Genomic DNA, 24626 nt, shown 5'->3' on the forward strand with positions numbered 1-24626 from the left:
ATTGCATAAGTGTGCACACTTATAAATGGGGATGTGGCTGTGTTCAGAATTAACCAATCACATTCAAACTCATGTTAAATAGAAGTCATTACATACCTGCCATCATTGAAAGTGACTCTGATTAATCACAAATAAAGTTCAGTTGTTCTAGTAGGATTTTCCTGACATTTTCTTAGTTGCATCTAAGAACAAAAGCCATGGTCTGCAGAGAGCTTCCAAAGCATCAGTGGGATCTCATTGTTGAAAGATATCAGTCAGGAGAAGGGTACAAAATAATTTCCAAAGCATTATATATACCATGGAACAGAGTGAAGACAGTCATCATCAAGTGGAGAAAATATGGCACAACAGAGACATTACCAAGAACTGGACGTCCCTCCAAAATTGATGAAAAGACGAGAAGAAAACTGGTCAGAGGGAGGCTTCCAAGAGGCCTAGAGCCACATTAAAGTAACTGCAGGAATTTCCGGCAAGTACTGGCTGTGTGCTACATGTGGCAAAAATCTCCCGTATTCTTCATATGAATGGGCTATGTGGTAGGGTGGCAAGACGGAAGCCTTTTCTTACAAAGAAAAACATCCAAGCCCAACTGAAGTTTGCAAAAACAAACATCAAGTCCCCCAAAAGCATGTGGGGAAATGTGTTAGGGTCTGATGAAACCAAGGTTTAACTTTAAGGCAAAAACAACTCTGCACATCACTCAAAGAACACTATACCCACAGTGAAGCATGGTGGTGGCAGCATCATGCTTTGGGGCTGTTTTTCTTGAGCTGGAACCGGGGCTTTAGTCAGGGTGGAGGGAATTATGAACAGTTCCAAATACCAGGCAATGTTGGCACAGAACCTTCAGGCGTCCATTAGAAACCTGAAGATGAAGAGGAAGTTCACGTTTCAGCACGACAACGACCCAAAGCACACATCCAAATCCACAAAAGCATGGCTTCACCAGAAGATTAACGTTTTGGAATGGCCCAGCCAGATTCCAATTGAACATCTGTGGGGTTATCTGGAGAGGTCTGTGCACAGGAGATGTCCTCGCAATCTCATAGATTTGGAGAGCTTTTGCAAAGAATTTTGGGCAAATATTGTCCCGTCAAGATGCACCATGCTAATAGACTCCTATCCAAAAATACTGAGTGCTGTAATAAAATCAAAAGGTGCTTCAACAAAGTATTTGTTTCAGGGTGTGCACACTTATGCAACCAGGTTATTCTGAGTTATATATATGTCTGTGTGTACACAGTCGTATGAAAAAGTTTGGTCACCCCTGACAATTTCCATGATTTTCATTTATAAATATTTGGGTGTTTGGCTCAGCAATTTCATTTTGATCTATCAAATAACTGATGGAGACTAATATTTCAGTAGTGAAATTAGGTTTATTGGATTAACAGAAAATGTGCAATATGCATCAAAATGAAATTAGACAGGTGCATAAATTTGGGCACCCCAACTGAAAAATTACATCAATATTTAGTAGAGCCTCCTTTTGCAAAAATAACAGCCTCTAGACGCTTCCTATAGCCTCTAATGAGTGTCTGGATTCTGGATGAAGGTATTACACTAGGAGGAGAATAAAACACCAGGAGTCAGGTCAATTACCGTATCGTATATCCATTTATTACAGAAGCTTCTGGAGACAAGTGACGCCGCACAATGTCTAAGGATCAACAGTCAAAACATCATTTTTATACTTCCACTACGCCCAAAAGATAGTCGTTAAATTCACAAAGCAAGTGTGCTATTGGTCCAGTTCCAGTTCTATTCCTTATAAGGATAAATGCAAACATCTTCTTGTCCCCTTCTGGTTTCTGTCTTGTCTGTCAGACTATGTGTGTGTGTCTCTAACCTGTGTCCTGTTTCTCAAAAGACAGACATACTAAATCTTTCTCTCCCCGGCAACCGCTTGAACAGGGTTTCCTATTCTCCTGCTTGCACCTTCAGTTTCAGCTCATATTACAAACAATTAATATTTTGTTTCATTGGTTGCAACAGCTTACAACAGTTCACTAACTTATACAATCAATACATCTACATTGGTTACAACAGCTTACAACAGTTCACTAACTTATACAATCAATACATCTACACTACACAGCCCCACAGCATGATGGAACCTCCACCAAGTTTTACTGTGGGTAGCAAGTGTTTTTCTTGGAACGCTGTGTTCTTTTGCCTCCATGCATAACGCCCCTTGTTATGACCAAATAACTCAATCTTTGTTTCATCAGTCCACAGCACCTTATTCCAAAATGAAGCTGGCTTGTCCAAATGTGCGTTTGCATACCTCAAGCGACTCGGTTTGTGGTGTGTGTGCAGAAAAGGCTTCTTCTGCATCACTCTCCCGTACAGCTTCTCCTTGTGCAAAGTGTGCTGAATTGTTGAACGATGCACAGTGACACCATCTGCAGCAAGATGATGTTGTAGGTCTTTGGAGGTGGTCTGTGGGCTATTTCTGACCGTTTTCACCATCCTTCGCCTTTGCCTCTCCGATATTTTACTTGGCCTGCCACTTCTGGCCTTAACAAGAACTGTGCCTGTGGTCTTCCATTTCCTCACTATGTTCCTCACAGTGGACACTGACAGCTTAAATCTCTGTGATAGCTTTCTGTAGGCTTCCCATAAACCTTAATGTTGAATAATCTTTGTTTTCAGGTCATTTGAGAGTTGTTTTGCAGCCCCCATGTTGCCACGCTTCAGAGGAGAGTCAAAGAGAACAACAACTTGCAATTGGCCACCTTAAATACCTTTTCTCATGATTGGATGCACTTGTCTATGAAGTTCAAGGCTTAATGAGCTCACCAAACCAATTGTGTGTTCCAATTAATCAGTGCTAAGTAGTTACAGGTATTCAAATCAACAAAATGACAAGGGTGCCCACATTTTTGCATAGCCTATTTTTCACATCTGATTTAATTTCATACAACTTAATATTTTTGCATAGCCTATTTTTCACATCTGATTTAATATCATACAACTTAATTTCATACAACTTATGGTCATGAGCTTTGGGTCATGACCGAAAGGACAAGATCCCGGATACAGGCGGCCGAAATGAGTTTTCTCCGCAGGGTGGCTGGGCGATCCCTTAGAGATAGGGTGAGAAGCTCGGTCACCCGGGAGGAGCTCAGAGTAGAGCCGTTGCTCCTCCACATCGAGAGGGGTCAGCTGAGGTGGCTTGGGCATCTTTTTCGGATGCCTCCGGAACGCCTTCCTGGGAAGGTGTTCCGGTCCCATCCCACCGGGAGGAGACCCCGGGGAAGACCTAGGACACGCTGGAGGGACTATGTCTCCCGGCTGGCCTGGGAACGCCTCGGTGTCCCCCCGGAAGAGCTAGAGGAAGTGTCTGGGGAGAGGGAAGTCTGGGCATCCCTGCTTAGACTGCTGCCCCCGCGACCCGGCCCCGGATAAGCGGTAGAAGATGGATGGATGGATGGACAACTTAATATTGCTACACTGAAACTCTATGTCTGAAAAATACCCCAGTACTCAGCTTTTATTAGAAAATGAATGGCATGCCACTGTGATCATTTTCTGTGACGACAGAGTAAATTATTATGCAGCCTCAGAGGGGTGCCTATACTTTTTCATACCACTGTATATACACACACCTGTAAATCCTGCTTGAATACCAATGGGTTATATTATAATTATTTATTTGCAATCATATAAAGGGTCCCTTACCCCCAAAATGGAAATGTATTGAACATTTGTAAGGATTGCAAGCTTGTCTCTTTACTGAATCCGATTTTCTTTTTTTATCATAGAAAGCCAATACAATTGTTAATATTATAATATTTATATAAAATATTAATACTATCAAATATATTAATAGCCTCCATAAAGTATTATGAAGAGTGAGTGTCAATTATATCGTCTCATTTTTGTATTATTATTTTAGTTTGTACATTTTCGAACATTTACTTCTTACACTGACTTTTATTGTGATATTATCAAGGACCTTTATTGTGATATTTCTCGTTCATACAGGAAATAATGTGTATCCTATTTTCCTCCTACGACCGCGCAGAAGTGAATGATAGTTGGTTTGCGATTGCGCATTCTGGGTTCCAGTTGACTACGTCGATTGCAAATTGTCAAAATAGCCTGACTTTGTAATGTTTCAGCATCACTTTGCACGTGGATTTCGTAATTGTATATCGCAAAATTGTAGTTATCAATTAGCTGTCCTCCGAAATGTGAGGCCTGTTTCTCACGCGTGCAGAAGGCTGCCATTGGAGATCCAGTTTTACCACCTTGCTAAAAGGTCGTGTTTCAATTATGCTGCTAACAAGGTATTTGTCCTCTCCCACATGATCAACTAGAACGCTGTATTTACATTTAAATAATACTTAACTTATTGGCTCCTTAAGTTATGCTACAAAAAATGGGCCATGCTGGTGCTGCAAACAAAGTTGCTCCTGATACTACTGTTCAGTAATCAAGCTCTTCTGACCTGGTTCAGACACTTGAGTGCATTAGGTAGGGTGTTGAATTAATATGTAAAACCAGAGAAAGAGGCCCAGATTCATCATCGAATAAAGCAATAATTACGTAAAGTTTCTTTGATATCACGTCTGAAAGGTTTTTAATGAACGGTGGCTGTTTTAAACGGATATTTACAAAAATATAAGTTGTCTCAAATCTTACCTGGCTGGCTACCCAAAGTCCGTGCTGCAGCGAAACACTAAACCCCGTATATGTACACAATTACGAATGAGGGGTATGGTACATGGCTAGTATACCATGGCTATGAGCAGTTCTCAGTGCTTCGCCTTGGTATATTGCCATACCACACTGAGATGTCTTTTTGCTTTTATAAACCAGTTACCAATAAAATTAGAGCCCAAACTTTCATGTCATTACCAGGGTATACGGTCTCATACCATAGTTGTCAGTAATCCGCATTCAGGATTAAAACCACCTAGTTTTTAAATAAGCAATAAGGCACAAGGGGATGTAGTATACCATGGCTGAGCTATTCTTAGGCAGGACAGTGTCTGAACACAGCCCTTAGCCATGATATATTGGCAATATATCGCAGACCCCCGATTTACCTTAATACTCTTATGAACTGTTTAAAATACAATTAAAGCAGTTAAAAGTAATGTGATGTAATACTGGTTGCATATGGTCTCCTATAACTACCAGCATTCATGATTAAACCACTCTGTTTATAAGTACATTGTACATATGCAGTTACGGGTGATTCCAATTCTTCTGGTAGACACATCATGGAATCCATGTTGGGTATTTGGATATAGAAGACTAGTTAAATTATTTCTTAACTTTCTGCAGACATTGCATGGAAATAAATCATTTTTAATTTCGGTCCAGGTGCAGTTTCCATCCATACAGCATATGGTCCGCAGCTTTAGTATGTCCCCCAGCTGCCGGTCTGAAGAGGGGAAGCTGATCTATTCAGGAAACCTGGGCAACGCCGTTCGTGGTATTACTTTGTTGTCATCTCATGATCACCATCAACATTGTTAATATCATTGCCTTACTAAACAAATTGCACCTTTCAAATTGAACAGTTTCTATCTGTTGTTTGCAGGTGTGAAGATGTTCTCTTACGCAAGTAGCGGGGCAAGCCTCTGTGTAATGCCATTCATCTTCCTGAAGACCGGCGTTGGTGTTCAAAGTCTTTTGCTAAAAGGGGCTTTCTGTGGAGTCATCGGTTTCTTCACATTCCTGACTCCCATCCTCCTTCACGTGATCACCAAAGGCTACGTGGTCCGTTTGTACCACAACAATGACACGGACACGTACACGGCGGTCACGTACAATGTACTGCTGATGGAGAAAAAGACTGTGTTCCGTCAAAGTGAGGTCAGATTACCAGGTGTCAGCAAAATGTTCACCACGTTTTATGCTAACAATATGTCAATGCTTGTGAACCCAATGCTGTTTCCAATTCCACATGACTATAACCACCTCATGGGTTACGACCAGCCTTTCTCATTTGATACTGAAGACTTGGGTGGTTAACCAGATTAAAGTTAGATTTCTACAGATTATGCTAATGGTAGTCTGAACTGTCAAATAGTTGTTTGTATATGCACCTATGACCAAGGTTAAGTACAGCCACAATAGTACATCGAAGAACTATGGAGATTTTGGTGACTTACTAGTCAGTGGTTATGTACAGATATAGGGAATTACTATTAATATAGATGTTTTGACCAATGGCTTATATCATTGGAAAAGTACATTTTGCTTTTGACATGACTGTGGTCGAGGTTGTTACTTTCCCCTGTTTCAAACAATGACTCTCAACAAAACTAAGTAGTTCCTACCTTTGACATTTTAAGGAAGTTTGTAGACTGTAACAGTATGTGAATTAACATTATAAGGAAGTTTGTGCTTTGAAAGAGTGTGGGAATTGCATGAAAACAGGACACTGTCAGTCAGTCAAACCATTGTCAATCATCTTTATTTGCAATAATTAACACAATGTTTCAAAGTCTCTGTATGGTTTTGGTGAGTGTTTTTTCTGCTTTTGGGCAGAGAACATTACTTTGCTCTTCAGACAGTATGGAAGTTTGGTACAGTTGGCATGGTAAGATCCTTCTTGTTAATATATTGTGACCATAGGGAAAGTAAAATGTTGCTTTAAATAACTAACATAATGTGGTTAATTTTTTTTATTCTGATACTTTTTTGCCAGGGCCAATATATGATTTGTCTCTGTCATGCTCACCCTGCAGCTTTGGAGTTAAAGAAAATATATTTACCTACACAATTATACCAAGTGAGAATTTCAATTGGTATTTTTGTCCAACCAATATACATTCATGAACATTTTCTCTTAAATGTTATTGCATTCAGTTCAAATAGCATGGATTCAAACCCAAAGCTTACACACTATTCTTTATTTTGAGTTTCAGTGTTTGAATTGAGACATTTTGGATATAAGTTCGTTGTCTGGTATAATAATCGGAAGTACTTTGAGTATGCCGAGATGGATTACTTTTGCCGGGACCTGAAAATATGTAACATTCTCAAAGGAGGTATGTATATGAAATACTGAATTATTTACCTACTGTTGGATTTTCATTCTGATCTTTTTGTGGGTTGTATTATTATTTCGAGCAGTATTCCCAGGCGCCTGGGTGCTTTCAGTGTGGCGATTTGATATGCCCCCTATTTCGTTAGGATTGTATTATTTTGTCTTGTGGTGGACAAACTGATGTCTTATTCATCACAGTTGTGAAGAACATCCATGCGTAGAAAAACGTCTTGCCAATAGCAATGTGTGAAATTGTCCAGAACATCCAGAGGTCTGCAGTCCTCTATCTCATCACAACTAAGATCAGTGTTCATGACTCATGGCATACAAGAGATTCATCACATAGTATCAAGTTAAATTCTGCAGGGGAATTTCAGGCAAAATTCTACATCTGAATGGTTATATTTTGGAATGGCCTAGTGAACATTTTGACCCAACTGTTAATGCTTGATGACCCCCTAAATGAAATTGAGTAAAATCAGTTCTATTAACAAGATGGGCCGAAGTACTACTGAGTTTGATAGCTGCCACGAGGTTAAGCGTACGTATTGTAGGATCTTAAGAAAATACCTTCGTAAATTGGTGTGATAGTAAGTAAAAACCGAAACGTACGCGTGAAATTAAAGGTGAGCGTACACCCATTTACCCTTTTTACACGTATAATTATTTACGCCTCCATTTATTTGTTTACGAATGTGTTTTTACGCACAAACTGTAGTCAGTAACCTGGCATCTGTAAAGAAATGACCCGAAAGAAGCTCTTCAAAACTAAAAAAAACTAGCAACAATAAGTTGGACTGCCAGCCCAGTGCTCTACAATAGCGTTGCGTTTCCTGGTTTCATGTTCAAAATAAAGGTCCATAGCTGTTTTTTTAAGACCGCATAATGACATTACACCAGTAGGCTGTCATGCGTTTAGGCATTACGTAAAATACTTCTGTGTGAAAATGGCAAGGACACAGAATAGCCTTGGACAGAATATCCTGGAACGTGCATAACATTTGGTTTTGGTATGGATGCATGAAGCAAGAGACTTTTTTAAATTGAAATCTTGCAGGATACCTATTTCCTTTCCCCCTGATTTCCTGTTATTCACACCATAGACATAATAAATGTCTATGATTCACACGGCCTATGCTTGTTATATTAGCACTCCTCCTAGAAAGTTTCAGTTACGTTTTTTGTGAGGATCAGATGAAATTGCCGAAACTCCAGATCGTGATGTTGTACTTTAGAATTGTAAAACTAGATCAGTACAAGCAAAAACATTAGTCCGTCATCGTAACAGGATGTTTTTATATTCACAGGTCTAATTTCACGCATGACTTTTTTGTACGATCATATTAATTTACTTAGTATTTACTGATTTTCTTACGATCCCAACAATATACGCTCAGTAGCGGTGAAAAAGTAAGAAAGACGAACAGAAACAACGTGTAGTATATAAATACAAATAACAAAGACAATCAAATGTTTACCCAATTGGTAACAAAAAATGCACAAAGCCTAGGTGGCTCCTCATCCTGGCCAGTGCTCATAAATCTTTCAGAAGTGCCTCTGAATTCGCATTGAAGCCACCAGTGAAATATATAAGGTAATCTAGTCTGTACATTTTATGTTTACTGTCCGTTCCAATGATATTCTTGTTCACCGACTAGATTAACTCTATTGCCTTATACATTCCAATTATGGTTTTTATTGTGATAAAGAAAGTCTGAGTGCTGCCAGCATAAGATCCTGCTGCTAAAATAATGCTAATGAAGCCTTGAATGGCCATCACTATCTGCATGTTTCTCCACCTTTCCACTTTCTCCTAAACTGGTTTGCGTAAACATTTTCTTATCCATTTGTGTTAATTTGGCCCTCAATCATCAATACATTGTCCATCCCCCAGCACTGTCAACCAAGAGTCCAGACTAGCAAGCAAGCAAGTTTATTAATATAGCGCAATTCATAAATCGAAGCAATTCAATGTGCTTTACAAAGAAAAATATATGAAAACAATAACATAAAAACAAATTCTCTAATGAATACATCATAATAATAAAAAAAAAAAAATAAAAAAACATATAAAGATTAAAAGTGGGAAGCTAAGGCTAAACAGTGTGGTTAAGTTTAAGTGCTCAGTCATAGGCACGTGAGAAGTGTTTTTAACCTGGATTTAAAAATGTATACATTTGGGGCATGTCTAAGATCTTCTGGTAGTTCATTCCAGTTTTGTAAAGCATAAGTGTGAAATCCAATTCACCTTGGGGGTGTGCAGAATGGTTTTATATTATTCTTAATGAGTTTGCACGAACCAAAAAAAATCCAACAATGTTTGTGAAACTACAGGTGCTGGTAATAAAATTTTGAATATCATCAAAAAGTTGATTTATTTCAGTAATTCCATTCAAAAGGTAAAACTTGTATATTATATTCATTCATTAAACACAGACTGATATACACTCACCTAAAGGATTATTAGGAACACCATACTAATACTGTGTTTGACCCCCTTTCGCCTTCAGAACTGCCTCAATTCTACGTGGCATTGATTCAACAAGGTGCTGAAAGCATTCTTTAGAAATGTTGGCCCATATTGATAGGATAGCATCTTGCAGTTGATGGAGATTTGTGGGATGCACATCCAGGGCACGAAGCTCCCGTTCCACCACATCCCAAATATGCTCTATTGGGTTGAGATCTGGTGACTGTGGGGGCCATTTCAGTACAGTGAACTCATTGTCATGTTCAAGAAACCAATTTGAAATGATTCAAGCTTTGTGACATGGTGCATTATCCTGCTGGAAGTAGCCATCAGAGGATGGGTACATGGTGGTCATAAAGGGATGGACATGGTCAGAAACAATGCTCAGGTAGGCCGTGGCATTTAAACGATGCCCAATTGGCACTAAGGGGCCTAAAGTGTGCCAAGAAAACATCCCCCACACCATTACACCACCACCACCAGCCTGCACAGTGGTAACAAGGCAAGATGGATCCATGTTCTCTACGCCAAATTCTGACTCTACCTTCTGAATGTCTCAACAGAAATCGAGACTCATCAGACCAGGCAACATTCTTCCAGTCTTCAACTGTCCAATTTTGTTGAGCTCGTGCAAATTGTAGCCTCTTTTTCCTATTTGTAATGGAGATGAGTGGTACCCGGTGGGGTCTTCTGCTGTTGTAGCCCATCCGCCTCAAGGTTGTGCGTGTTGTGGCTTCACAAATGCTTTGCTGCATACCTTGGTTGTAACGAGTGGTTATTTCAGTCAAAGTTGCTCTTCTATCAGCTTGAATCAGTCGGCCCATTCTCCTCTGACCCCTAGCATCAACAAGGCATTTTCGCCCACAGGACTGCCGCATACTGGATGTTTTTCCCTTTTCACACCGTTCTTTGTAAACCCTAGAAATGGTTGTACATGAAAATCCCAGTAACTGAGCAGATTGTGAAATACTCAGACCGGCCCGTCTGGCACCAACAACCATGCCACGCTCAAAATTGCTTAAATCACCTTTCTTTTCCATTCTGACATTCATTTTGGAGTTCAGGAGATTGTCTTGACCAGGACCACACCCCTAAATGCATTGAAGCAACTGCCATGTGATTGGTTGATTAGATAATTGCATTAATGAGAAATTGAACCGGTGTTCCTAATAATAATCCTTTAGGTGAGTGTATTTCAAATGTTTATTTCTTTTAATTGTGATGATTATAACTGACAACTTATAAATCCCAAATTTGAATATTACTCAAAGTATGAACATGAAAAGTATGAGCATTTACAGCACTCAATACTTAGTTGGGGTTCCTTTTGCCTGAATTACTGCAGCAATGTGGCGTGGCATGGAGTCGATCAGTCTGTGGCACTGCTCAGGTGATATGAGAGCCCAGGTTGGCTTTCAGCTCTTCTGCATTGTTGGGTCTGGCATATCGCATCTTCCTCTTCACAATACCCCATAGATTTTCTATGGGGTCAAGGTCAGGCGATTTTGCTGGCCAATTAAGAACAGGGATACCATGGTCCTTAAACCAGGTACTGGTAGCTTTGGCACTGTGTGCAGGTGCCAATTCCTGTTGGAAAATTAAATCTGCATCTCCATAAAGTGGGTCAGCAGCAGGAAGCATTAAGTGCTCTAAAACTTCCTGGTAGACGACTGCGTTGACCTTGGACCTCAGAAAACACAGTGGACCAACACCAGCAGATGACATGGCACCCCAAACCATCACTGACTGTGAAAACTTTACACTGGATTTCAAGCAACGTGGATTCTGTGCCTCTCCTCTCTTCCTCCAGACTCTGGGACCTTGATTTCCAAAGGAAATGCAAAATGTACTTTCATCAGAGAACATAACTCAGCAGCTGTCCAGTCCTTTTTGTCTTTAGCCCAGGCGAGACGCTTCTGACGCTGTGTCTTGTTCAAGAGTGGCTTGACACAAGGAATGCGACAGCTGAAACCCATGTCTTGCATACGTCTGTGCGTGGTGGTTCTTGAAGCACTGACTCCAGCTGCAGTCCACTCTTTGTGAATATCCCCCACATTCTTGAATGGGTTTTGTTTCAAAATCCTCTCCAGGGTGCGGTTATCCCTATTGCTTGTACACTTTTTTTCTACCACATCTTGTCCTTCCATTCATCTCTCTATTAATGTGCTTGGACACAGAGCTCTGTGAACAGCCAGCCTCTTTAGCTATGACCTTTTGTGTCTTGCCCTCCTTGTGCAAGGTGTCAATGGTTGTCTTTTGGACAGTTGTCAAGTCAGCAGTCTTCCCCATGATTGTGTTGCCTACAGAACTAGACTGCGAGACCATTTAAAGGCCTTTGCAGGTGTTTTGGGTTAATTAGCGGATTAGAGTGTGGCGCCAGGTGTCTTCAATATTGAACCTTTTCACAATATTCAAATTTTCTGAGATACAGAATTTTGGGTTTTCATTAGTTGTCAGTTCTAATCATCAAAATTAAAAGAAATAATCACTTTAAATATATCAGTGTGTGGAAAAAATGTATACATTATACTGGTTGATGATCTGATAACATTCTGTTATTTAACTTCTGGTGGTTGCTTGTAATAATTCTATTTTATTTTCAGAATCCCTACATGATACCATTGATGTTCTTACCAGGTTCAGTGTGTTACCAAAAGTAAGTATTGTGACTGTTGCTTTTTGATAAACACCCTCCGAAATGATTGACACACTTGAAAAAGATGAGCAAAAAAGGCTGTGTAAAATACAGTGTACACAGTTAATGAGATCGATTGGAATATATCAGGAAATGGAAATCTGCTACTTGGCCATCTCAGTCTCCAAATTAAATCCAATTGAAAACCTGCAGTGGTTTCCACTGACGCAGACCAAAGAATTAAGGGTGTAGAAATATTTGTAAAATCCCTTCCAGTGTGTTCTCCAACTCCTTACAAAATTATTAGACAGAGCACGCATGTCACTGCTTCTAGGTACCACTGCGTCACAGTGGCCAGGGGTTGGCATCCTGGTCACAGCATCACCTACTAATGATGCCTGGGGATCCAGATTATGGCAGCGCAAATTGGCAGAACACTGGGGGGGGGGAGCGGGTCGATAGTTGGACGGGACTACCTTGTCGAATTTGGACCATGGTTGGGAATTGGACATCACCAAACTGGGAGGGGAAAAATACAGGGGTAAAAAATGAGGAAATAGCTGTGTCTTTGTGCTGTTGTACCGGAGATATGATCTATTATGGAGAGTGGAAACTTACACATGTTTTTAATGTAAGTGGAACTCAGAGGTAGACAGAGGTAGAGGAGACACAGGATTAGGGTAGGGACAGGTACTGAACCATCGTCTCCACCAGAGACTAGGGTTAGTCGCATATGTGCATATAGTGTGACAGGAGTGTAACTCTGGAGATAGAATGTATGCACAGCATACAACTCACAAATGTGAGCCATGATTCGTAAACACACAGCATAAAATCCACACATGTAAACCGTGACCTGTAAATAAACAGCCGTGAGTCCATGATTGTAAACCAATCGTATTCGTATATACGCACAGCATTAAGCTCATAAATGGGTTGTTGAAAACATTAAAAAAAGTTTTAAAAAATGCACAGATGTGACTATCCACAAACACAACCTGGCTCCTTTTTATAAATGCAACCAGATTTTTTTGTGTGGATCAAGTTGTGTGCGTGGATCGGTTTGCATTTGTGCACAGATTTTTGGCAGTTATGTTCAAGTCACATGTCAACGATCCACAAATGTGATTGGGCCCACTAGTTGACATCTCGTAATGTAGTAGAATATCTTGGTGACTTTCAGACAATCACCTAAGCGCACAGTGATTACGTCATCTACTTTCAACAAAAGATTGGTTTCAACAAAGATGCAACACACTGTGTTACTCAATGTACCTAGCTAGCTACATTTTATAATAATTAACATTTCCCTTGTCAGTAACATAAATTATCAAATTAATTGATTTCACTGAGTGTCCAGAAAAAATAGTTTTGCATATTTCAAAGAGGTGTCTTGGCCAACATTGGATGCTGACAGAGATGGGTACAGACATCACAGTACTGTAGTAGCGAGTACTAATGCCACCTAAAGTTCGCTAACGATATGTGGTTGCTCATCTCCAGTCATAGATGAGAGCAACCCACCGGGTACTTTGCCTTCGTGCCATGCTCCCGCCCCTTTTTAGGGGAAAACACACCATTTAATTTGATTGGAGGTGAATACAAAATCCGACGTCTTTGCCAGTAAATCTTACAGAATAAGAAAACTTTGTTGCTTTTTAGCAATTAGGAGCACTAAACAATGATTTCATGTTATATAGATAAAACACAATAAATAGGGGTTGACTGTCCATTCAGTCTGCCTCCATCAAAGTGGACGAACGACCCAACCCAGTGGCTGGAGGTGTCATATCCAAACCTGGTCTTAGAAGGATGACGTAGACTATTTTACGTAAATTTAAGGCAGGGGATTTCGTAAGATATATTACGTGCAGTAAAATAACGTTAGAGTCGGAATGGAGAAAAAAAAGCAGTAACCATGGTTCAAACCGGCAACCTTCCAGATCTTAGACAGGTGCGCCACCCACTACTACAGTCAGGAACTTGTAACCAGTCTTGGCGAGTGGTGTTGTCACAACATAAATGTTTGAAGTGATTTTCTTTGTAATCCTAACCCAAACCCCAGTGCTGTGATACCAAACCTTAACCCAAACCCTAACCTGAACCCCAGAGCTGTGACACGTAACCCTAACCAAACCTTATCCTTTCCTTTTTTGTTTCCTAACCGTAGCCCAAACCTTAACCATAACCATAACCCCGGAGCTGTGAAATCTAACCTTAACCCTAACCCCAGTCCTGTGATGCCTAATGTTAACGTAACATTAACGATAAAATGCTATTCTAGCGACCTTGCTATTGCTGTTACTCATCCTAAATCTCCATGTCTAGTGTGGGGCAATGAATAAGGTCACTGCCTTCACATCCAAATTTTGCCGGTTTGAAACACTGGTCAAATATCTTGTTTTAAAAAAATAAAAATAAAAACATATTTCATGGCGTTCGTAAATATCATACACTGGGTATAGAAAATAATCACCCCCCTTTAAAATAATCACATTTTGTTGCTTTGCAGCCTGAAATGAAGACAGTCTTTAAAACAATCACTGAGTTGGAAAAAGGATCACCCCTTTCTGTCAGTATTTTGTTGAACCACATTTGCTTGAATTACAGCCTTTAGTCTGTTGGGATATGTCTCTACTAACTTTGCACATCTAGACGTTGCAATATTTGACCACTCTTCTTTGCAGAACTGCTCAAGTTCAGTTAAATTTGATGGTGACCGTTTGTGGACTGCTGTCTTCAAGTCATTTCACTGATTTTCAATGAGGTTTAAGTCCGGGCTCTGACTAGGCCATGCAAGGACATTCACCTTTTTCTCCTTCAACCACTGTGTGGTCAGTTTTGCTGTGTGCTTTGGGTAATTGTCATGTTGGAAGGTAAATCTTCTTACCATTGACAACTTTCTGGCAGAGAACAGCAGATTCTCCTCAAGAATTTGATAGTATTTTGCCCCATCCATTTTTCCTTCTATCCTGACAAATGCTCCAGTCCCTGCTGCAGAGAAACAACCCCATAACATATTACCACCTCCATGCTTTACTGTAGGAATGGTATTATTTGTGATATTGTTGTCACATGCACACAATTACCACTCTTTGTCATGAACCCCTGCAACTGCTTCAGAGTTGCTGTAGGCCTCTTGTTGCCTCTCTGACCAGTTTCCTCCTGGCTCTTTCATCCAGTTTGGAGCGACGTCCTGACCCAGGGAGTGTCTGTGTTGTACCAAATACCTTCCACTTCTTAATAATAGACTTCACTGTGCTTCTAGGCACTGATAAAGCCTTTGATTTTTTTTTGTATCCATCTCCTGACTTGTGCCTGTCCACAACTTTATCCCAGAGATCTTTTGACAATGCCTTGCCACCCATAGTTGATTGTTTTCTTCAGTTGCACTACCAAGGACTGAAATGCTTCAGGAAAAGCTTGTTTCATGCTGAGCAAATCAAAATGACCACAGCTGATCATAGTTGAAAGTTAATTGGCTTTCTGTGCTATTGAGAAAGTGATTAACTACACCTGGTTGGGTTTTCAAGTCATTTTTAGGGTGGGGGGTGATTCTTTTTCCAACTCAGTGTTTTTTAAATTTGTAAAAACAAGTTGGTATTATATCTTTCACTTGGATGTTATAAGTTGTAAATACAGCTGAATAAAACAAAAATATTTTGTCCGTTTTCATTTCAGGCTGCAAAACAACAAAATGTGATTATTTGAAAGGGGGGTGATTCTTTTCTATACCCACTGTATGTTTGTCTGGTGTTTGTATGTTATTTTACATTTTAATAGCGCTGGTAACATTTGATACTTTGTAATAGCGTTTGTAAGATATGTTACGTTTTAATAATTTCGTTACGTATCATACGTTTTGGTGGCGCATTGTAATGCAACCTAACGTAAAGTCACATATCATATGAAATCGGGTGCCATGGATTTTCATAAAATAGTCTACGTAGGTTCCTGAGACCAGGTTGCATATCCCGATATATACAACTATCTTATTGAATCACCAGGTAATGTATTTATGACATCTGTCATTTTATTTTGCTGTTTTGGTAGTCTGTCCGATGTGACGTTACTGTGATGTTACTGTAAAACTAAATGTTTAGCAAGCTAACAAGCTAGCACCCTGCCACTATAAGGCAGGCTACAACATTCTATCCTCACCCCTGTCAGATACAGTTCACATACACATGCATGAATGTACTGATTATCGATGCGTCACACCAAATAATGGACTATACAATTAATCTCACAAATAAATGATGTGTATTGCTACAATAATTTGCAATGAACAATTACATCTGTTGCTTAATTACATTTTTGAAGATTCAATTCCCCATAATTTTCTTATGGCATTAATGCAGCATTTAGATAATCCCAATTCAAAGTGTTATTACTAATATCAAGAAATAAAATCACTTCAGAGAAGTGCATTTTTAGAACGTTCTATGTACTGCCTTTTCAATGCAGCATCAATATTAACTTTTTTGACTTTTAACATTGTAACTGTTGGCTCTAGCGTCATTAACTAACCTGTGCTGAAGTGTTTGCCTCAGACATAAACATGTTGACTGGATGGGTCCCATAGTTGAACATTTTCAAGCCTGAAGCCACAGATCTCTTCTTTTGCTGTCATTTGCTTTTTTGGGGAAGTAAAGAAAAGCGTAAACCATGTTTTTTCATTTATTCGACGCACAAAACGCAACGCTGCAGATTTTAGGCATGGTACCAGTAATATTTCCAAGTTTGCGTAGTCTTCTATACTTTTACTGCGCTAGCGTTCCCCCAAAAGGGGGCGTGTTCATTCGGATGGGAGGAAAGTGACGTATAGCTGCTATTATCTACATCAGTGTCTCCCAACCTTTTTCAGTTACTGTACCCCCCAAAAAAATGTGCACTGCTTTCAGTACCCCTGAAGTACCTACTCATGTTAATTTCACTAGTAAGTCTATGGTGTCATGAGTGTTTTCAAGTACCCCCTGTGGAGAGCCCAAGTACCCCCAGGGGTCCTAGTACCCCTGGTTGGAAACCACTGATTGTCCATATTCTGTGCACAAATTTAAACCCATCCACGCACACAACTTGAGCCACAAAAGCACACTCGACATTTTAGAAATATGAATCTTTTTGTTTGTTTACATTTGCCTTTTTTCGTTTTCAACTACGTATTTGTGCGTTTAATGTTACCTGCACACATGCCCGCTCGCTCAACACGCAAATCGATGGGGCGAGCTGTGGCTAAGCCTTCCCTAGCCTACACATATCTTCCTTTGTTTTATTTATGCCAGCGACAACCAGTCAACAAGAAACATCAGTCGTTTGCAAATATTAATAAGTATTTAGTATTTGCGTGACTCCACTACTAAATCAAGGATTTGTCAATGTTCAAAATATAAATGTACTTCGTTTTACGTTATGCATGTATCACTCACCCGTGATCCCAACGATGAAAACCTCCATGCATCCATTTTGAGAATTATATCTCTGTATGAAGCCAGAAAAGCACAATAAATAATGGGGAAACCGGACACTGCAATTAGGTTGGTCGTCAATTTATTTTTAGTTTGCTGGTTAGTTTTTGAAAAGAGAAGGGACTTCAAGATGCAAAGAACATCTGCCTTACTATTGGTAGTCGGCGAAATCCACGACTGCCCGCTCACTGGAAATTAGCACACAGTTGAACATTTCTCAACTGTTGCTGTCGCTGGGAGATTTTTTCTCGGAAAGTAGGTTCGCCCACTACCTGCCGCTTGCTCTCGTTGGAAATGAATGGGAGCGTGCCTCTTTGTAGCGCTAGCGAGCCGACAGTGTGCACATAGGGTAATGCCATGTAACTGAATCATGGTTTACAAACATGGATTTGCTGCTGTGTACGGATCACGGTTTACATGTGTGGATTGTGTGCTATGTATTTGCGGATCACGGTTTAACATGTGTGGATTGTGTGCTGTGTATTACGAATCATGTTTCACATTTGTGAGTTGTATGCTGTGCATTTTGGCAGCATTCTATCTCCGTATGTCACCACTGGATCACAGTTATGCTCGAGTGTAAGTAACATTTACACTAAGCTTTTTGTTTTAATATTGGTTCCCTTCAATAATTAATGAAGTTGACATTACACATACCTATATTATGTTATACATTATTTTCTCTCTATATCAAGGGGTGCCAATCATTTCACAGGGGACTGATCTGTACATATTCTGTCAGTCTTCAAGCTTTACAGTAACGCCATGGTTAGCGCCTCTCACATGGTATACCTCCATGTGAGGGGTTTAGAAGCAATTCATAACAATTTTTCACGTGTTGTCCCTTGTGTGTTGTAACTTGCATTAACAGGGGTATTATGAAATTTTCGCTGAACTGTGGAATTTAGACGACTCCCAGACGGTGGAGAACGGTACAGCCAACTTCACAATAAATGTGAAATAGGAAAAGCATTTGAGTGGAGAATGACATTCTCAAGACGTAGTGTGTAAGACATTTCAGCTAAGCCTTTAAAATACTACTTCAATACAATTTCTAATAATAATCAACAATGTATGTATGCAAAGCTATCCCTGATGTATAAGAGACAAGTATCAAATAAACTCGAGCTTTTAAAATGTCTGATTATGCAAATACTAACTTAACATGTCAATGAACTCCATTCTTGTTTGGATGTTAAGTCACTAATTAAATCCACTAGGGTGCACTCGAAGTCCAGTCACAGAAGCAATAAATGAACATGCCAGTGTAGTATTCCACATTCATTTAACAAACAACAGAACATCTTATATGTAGCTAGGAAGTTAGTCATTGAACCTATGTGATCTTGTTTCAACAAAAAATAGCATTTTACTGTTTAGACAAATCAATAAAAAGGGACCTTTATGATACCTTTAGAAGGCAATGACCGTGACAGTATATTCAGCCAGGTAGGATCAGTTAGAAAGCAAAGTCTAGACACTACCTACTTCCTGAATCCTGCTCTACCAACAGTCCAGCTAACATTTAGGTCATCTACTGTGACTAATGGGATGCACATTATCAGCTGCTGAGCGCTGTCATTCAGGAACCAATCTGATACAGATATGATTTCTGGATGGGCTGCTCATGAAAGGATGGAGACATACCGTACTTGGATAGAAAACTCAGTCATATTAATGTTTCTGATGTTTTTGGAATAGTGTTATTCCTTAAACTATTGTATTTGAATAATGTAGGATGGGATATTTATGTCACTGCAATGAGTGGGTGTGTGTGATTGCTGAGGAACATTGTTACACATGTTTGGGTTACAGATTTAATTCAACAATGGTTTTAAAGGGGTCCTAAATGGCGCAGCGATCATGCGATTAGAACAATAATGATAATGACCGGGTTTTATAGAGCAGCAATTGTAGTTCTTTTGGTAGTGCCAATGATAATGCCATTCAGTTGCAGTGCTACGGATTCACTAGCAGGTGAATCCATACGTAACTGAATGACATACTTGGTTGGGGCAATCTAACAATGTGGTCTATATATAAATGTATGTACGTGGGCCTTGGCGGTGAGGAACTTGACAACCTAGCTGGGTTTGAAGTGGCAGCAAGCAGCCGGTTGGTGGGTGGGTGTGATGTTGCACTGCTGATAGAGAAGAGCAGGTGCCACCCGGCAGACAGCGTGACCTCAGAGCTCTGACCCCCTGGGCCTATCCATCTAGCTGTTATAGCAGGTGGGCGGGGAAAGCATGACTGACAGGCGAGGTGGGAGAGGAGGTCTAGATGGGGACAAAGCAGGCAGAGTTCATTAAAGAGCTTCTCCAAGCCCCAGGATGAGACCTGAGTGGAAAGGTGAGGGAGATTGATCCGCTCAAACATGAATTGCCAGGTATAACAGTTGAGGAGATACAATGTATCTGTTTTTAATAAAATGTTACTTTTACCTTCATCTAATGGGTACATGTGAAATCCGAGTATTTTAATTCACTTTTAATATTAATGTATTCTATACAGTATATTACCTTCAATACATTTACATGAGTCGCCTAGGTGATATGCAATTTAAAAAGTGAATGTCTCATATCCTGCACAAATTTTGAACTGTGAAATACAGTATGAGTGTGTGTGTGTGTGTGTGTAGTTGGAAATGTTTGCAGTTTGACACTGTGTAACGTTCACATGCCAGGAATATGCCTGTAACCAATGCAGTTTGACCTTGGCTATTCCAAAGACAAATATATGGAAAACTGAGCATAAATACCATCCCTCTGTTTTTGTTTGAGACCCCAAATGAGACTAAAATTCAGTTGGAGAAGCAGTTTTATATTCAAGCTGCCAAAGAGTCTCTGTATTTTTATATGATCACTGTGTTTGTTAATTCTAAATAAATGTATGAAAAAATCCAAAATAAATGTATGAAAAAATCCAAAATAAATGTATTTTCCTGAGCCTCAAATTCTGGTGGGTGTTCAGAATCTTTGACTAGCTGATGATGATCTATAGCCCACCCCCGTACACAAAGAAATAGTAATTGATCAATTAGAGTGCGATGTACTGTAGTGGGTGAGATTGGCCAGTTTTTACAATGGCCCCCACTTTAGCTTCTTTAAGGAAAGTTTAAAAGGTCAAAACACTCACCAAACCTGAAAAACATGATTCTAGCTGATTCCAACAATGCATCCACTAATGTACAGCACTGTATCTCACAAACATTTTAGTGGTGCATTTTTATGGAAGAAGACCAATTTACGTCAATGCGTTCAGTCAATGTTATGTTATTTCCAACAGAATCGATCCAGAAATCTCTGAAAGGCAGGTAACATAACATAGAATTTTTTGTTGCACAACAATGGCTTTCAAAAACAGGGCATTCAGATATTGATGAGCACATATTGTTTCCACAGTAATGGTGCTCTTTTAGAATAACTTTTTTCAAATGATGCACCTTCTTATGTTTGTAGTGTCATAAGATAGGCCTACTTTATATCCACCAGAAACAGCAAACAAGTGTCCTGAAACACATTAATCAGTAACAGGGTAGTTATAATTTCTTAGCTTGCTAGCTGCTTGGCTGAGAAGTGAGTATGGTCTCATGTGAGCACTCAACTCTAAACGGCTAAATATGAGTGATAATTATTGCCCACATGACAAATGTGCTTGGGGGCCACTGGCAGGAAGGACAATATGCCCTAAAATGGGCCTGGGAGGCACTACTGACAAATGTTTACGAAACTCCACCCAGGATAAATCACCACGCCCATTATTTTTTGTCAGACATTCAAATTCATATCAAATACTATTAAATTAATATATACCCTTCTTTACTGGTTTGTTATTCAAAGACAGCACATAGGGATTAGGTGTAATATAATGTATAATGTATAATGAAATAATGAAATTCCCAACTTAATTAAGTACAAGGTTAGGATAAGGTTTAAGGTTAGAGTTATGATTTGTTTTCTCAAGTGTGCTCACCAACTTGAATTGGTGTGGCAGAAGAATAGGTGGAGTTGCTTTGATTTGGAGGCCCCCCTCACAGAGTAAAGGTTTACTTTATAAATGTTTGTATAATGACAGCACCAAAGCATGTAAAGACAAACAAATAAGCATGCAAATACAAAAATACTCAAGGGGCCTGTTAGAGACTACAGGATCATTTATTAAAACCTGAGTGTAAAAAAAGTCAGGAACATTATTGGAACACTCCCATTACATAATAATGTGTAACCTCTGAGTGTAACAATGTCCAAAGAACATTTACATGAATAATTAACAGTACAGAATAATTAACAGTACAGAATAAGTAGTCTTGCTGTTATCTCCGAAGATCTGTTTATCAGCAGCATTAGAGGTAAAGGACCTGCTGTGAAATATGAAACTGTTATTTTCTGAATGGAAAACTCACTTTGGGTGGTACATGATGTAAGCAATAAAGCATCGAGAGGTTGTGGGATAAGGTCAATATACCATAGCTATGAGTTGTTCTTTGGCATAACACATCTCAGAATACAATTACAATAAAAAAAATGTGTCTGCGTTGGGTCTTGCTTAAGACTGGTCTTTAGCAGTGGAACACTGGCCAGATCCCACAAACCCCATTGTACTACAAGAGCAGTCCACCAGTGTAGGTGCTTTTTTACACAAACCAACCAGCAGTGTAGCCAATGGAAAGACTCGCTAAATGGACAGCAGTGTAGGCAGGTAAAGGTCTTCTTTATGCTGACTGTAGAATAATCTTCAGTAGTACACCTGGGATGATCATACATTAATTGGGACCTGAGGAAAAAGCATGATGTGAATTGATAATGTTTCACACCTTTGTAATTTAATTTATACAATTGAACTACTTGCGTCATAGGCCTGTGTAGTTCTCACACTGCAGGAATATATCACTTGATTACCAAAGTATCAAATACAATTGCAAAATATTCATACTATTACACAAAAACTCAAGGTTTGTCTGAGCAAAGACTATTTCATAACAAATAATGTCAAATTAATTCTAGACATGCAATTGGCGTAAGTTAATTATTTGGTGAAATTCCTCAAAGTTGAAGCTAGCTATTGTTGGTGAACTAACTTGCTAGCATAGCTCACTAACATAATTGGCTACAGCAATAGCTACAGTACCTTTTTCTTATTGTTTCATGTTGGTGTGTTCTTTAACTTTTTCCAGACATTCTAAACTCATGCAATCCTCTGCAAAGCCACTGACTGGATTTGGAAAAGTAAGTATACCCATAGTTTCAATAGTTGAAACTGACCCCTTTGGCTGAAATTCCATTATGTAGCTGTTTTTTTAACTATCTATCAGTCTCTAACAGGAACTGGGAAGTTTTTTTACCAATCCTCTTAACAGTATTGCTTTAAATGTGTCAAGTTTGAGGGCTTTCTTTGTATGCATGACCCGCTATCAGACCCATGTTCAGATTCAGCTTTTTGTCAGATGTTCTCACATTCTCCTCAAGAATTCTCTGGTACAATATGGAATTCATGTTTGACTAAATTATGACAGGTTGGCCAGGTTGTGAGGCAGCAAAGAAGCCCCTAACCATAATCCCACCTGCTCCATGCTTTAAGGCTGGTAGGAGGTTCCTACTGTTCAAAAGCAGTGTTCAGTTTTTACTCAGCACAGCATCTGGCATTGTAGCCAAACAATTCAAACTTTGACTCCAGTAGTTAAGTTTTTTAACTGGGTCAGTCATGTCTTAATATTCTTTTTTGAGAGCAGAGCCTTCTCCCATGTGGACGAAGTTTGTGCAGTTTCTAATACTGATAGTTCCATACATTTTCTAATAATTTGGTCCTGTTTTTGTGTATCTGATCAAAATTCTCACTATTTTCTGAAATGGTTAATGTAGGGTTGTATTTGTTCCACATAAAGTAATTGCATTTCTCTTTATTTAAATGACCTAAAAGGTTTGAAAATCTATTATTTGGTATATTTAAACTGGGTCACATTTGTCAATGAATGTGGTTGGAGTTTAACCCTGATATCCATGTGTCCAAATACGAGAAACGAAGACAACTTTCCTTGGAGTGTACTTTTCAAATGACTGTATTTCATAGTATATTTCATTACCACTTTGCAGTGAGGTCAGTTTGCAGTGAGGTCAGTAAAAAGAGATGTAACATTTATAATCGGAAGGGGGGCCTGTAGTGCCCGGGGGGTGCCTTCATAATGGAAACAAGTATGACAAACACAATCCTATTCTCAAGCCAGACATATCGTAGCGCCTTACAGCTCACGAACTCTCAGGAGGGTTTCCCCTAGAGGAAAAGTATTTAGGAGTTTCTATGGCTAACTCATCATAAGGGTGTGTTTTATCTAAACAACCGTCCATTACGAACGTTAATGGACACTGAGAGAAAGGAACCAAACCTTGGTCAGTGAACGTTTTCTTCCCAGTGCTTTTAAATCCGACCCTATTCGAGCAGCAGCAGCTGTTGGACACTATTTTAGTCTCAGGATGACCATCGCAGTCCCTCAGACAAGGGCCAGTTTTCACACCCGGAGGGGCTAGACTAGTCCTAATAAAATAGTTTGCTTGGTCCTATGGCAGATCAACTTGAGTAATAGTAAACTCTTCTATATACGCTCACCGGCAGCGTTCATATGTTTAATAATTTGTGGTTTTATATGCTTGAGTATAATCATAATTTAAAGAGTTACACCAGGGTGTTGGGAGGGAAAACATATATTAAGCTTAAACTGAGTGGGATATCATTGCTGTTTACTTCACTACCAGCACAAACACTGGTAGTCAAGTGTGCGATATCTCTTTTCAGATCTTGACTTACAGTTATGAATTATGAATAGCAACAGAAACCGTGCTTTGACTCATAAAAGATCACAGAGACACAAAATAAACATGTAAACTCACTTTTAATTATTCTTGAGGGGAACAACCCCAAAGTACATCAAAGTCATTGTGGTCACAATTCTTTTTCCAATATAGCTTAATGTTGTTTATTTTCAATTCATAGGTATTCTTTGTATGCCAGTTCCTTAATTTTCTATTGATATTCAAATCACCAATTATA

The 24626-nt window shown here is 39.4% G+C and overlaps 1 protein-coding gene across 1 annotated transcript; it reads left to right on the forward strand.

Annotated features, from left to right (window-relative positions):
• Nucleotides 1-4011: 4011 nt before the first annotated feature.
• On the forward strand, nucleotides 4012-6625 carry tmem70 (transmembrane protein 70). The gene is made up of 3 exons (XM_010894048.4): nucleotides 4012-4295; nucleotides 5338-5449; nucleotides 5558-6625. Exons 1-3 carry the CDS (start codon nucleotides 4119-4121, stop codon nucleotides 5989-5991), a joined length of 723 nt encoding a protein of 240 aa, XP_010892350.1. The 5' UTR covers nucleotides 4012-4118; the 3' UTR covers nucleotides 5992-6625.
• Nucleotides 6626-24626: the final 18001 nt, after the last annotated feature.

The sequence above is a fragment of the Esox lucius genome, chromosome 3 (assembly GCF_011004845.1).
Source record: "Esox lucius isolate fEsoLuc1 chromosome 3, fEsoLuc1.pri, whole genome shotgun sequence".
NCBI lineage: Eukaryota > Metazoa > Chordata > Actinopteri > Esociformes > Esocidae > Esox > Esox lucius.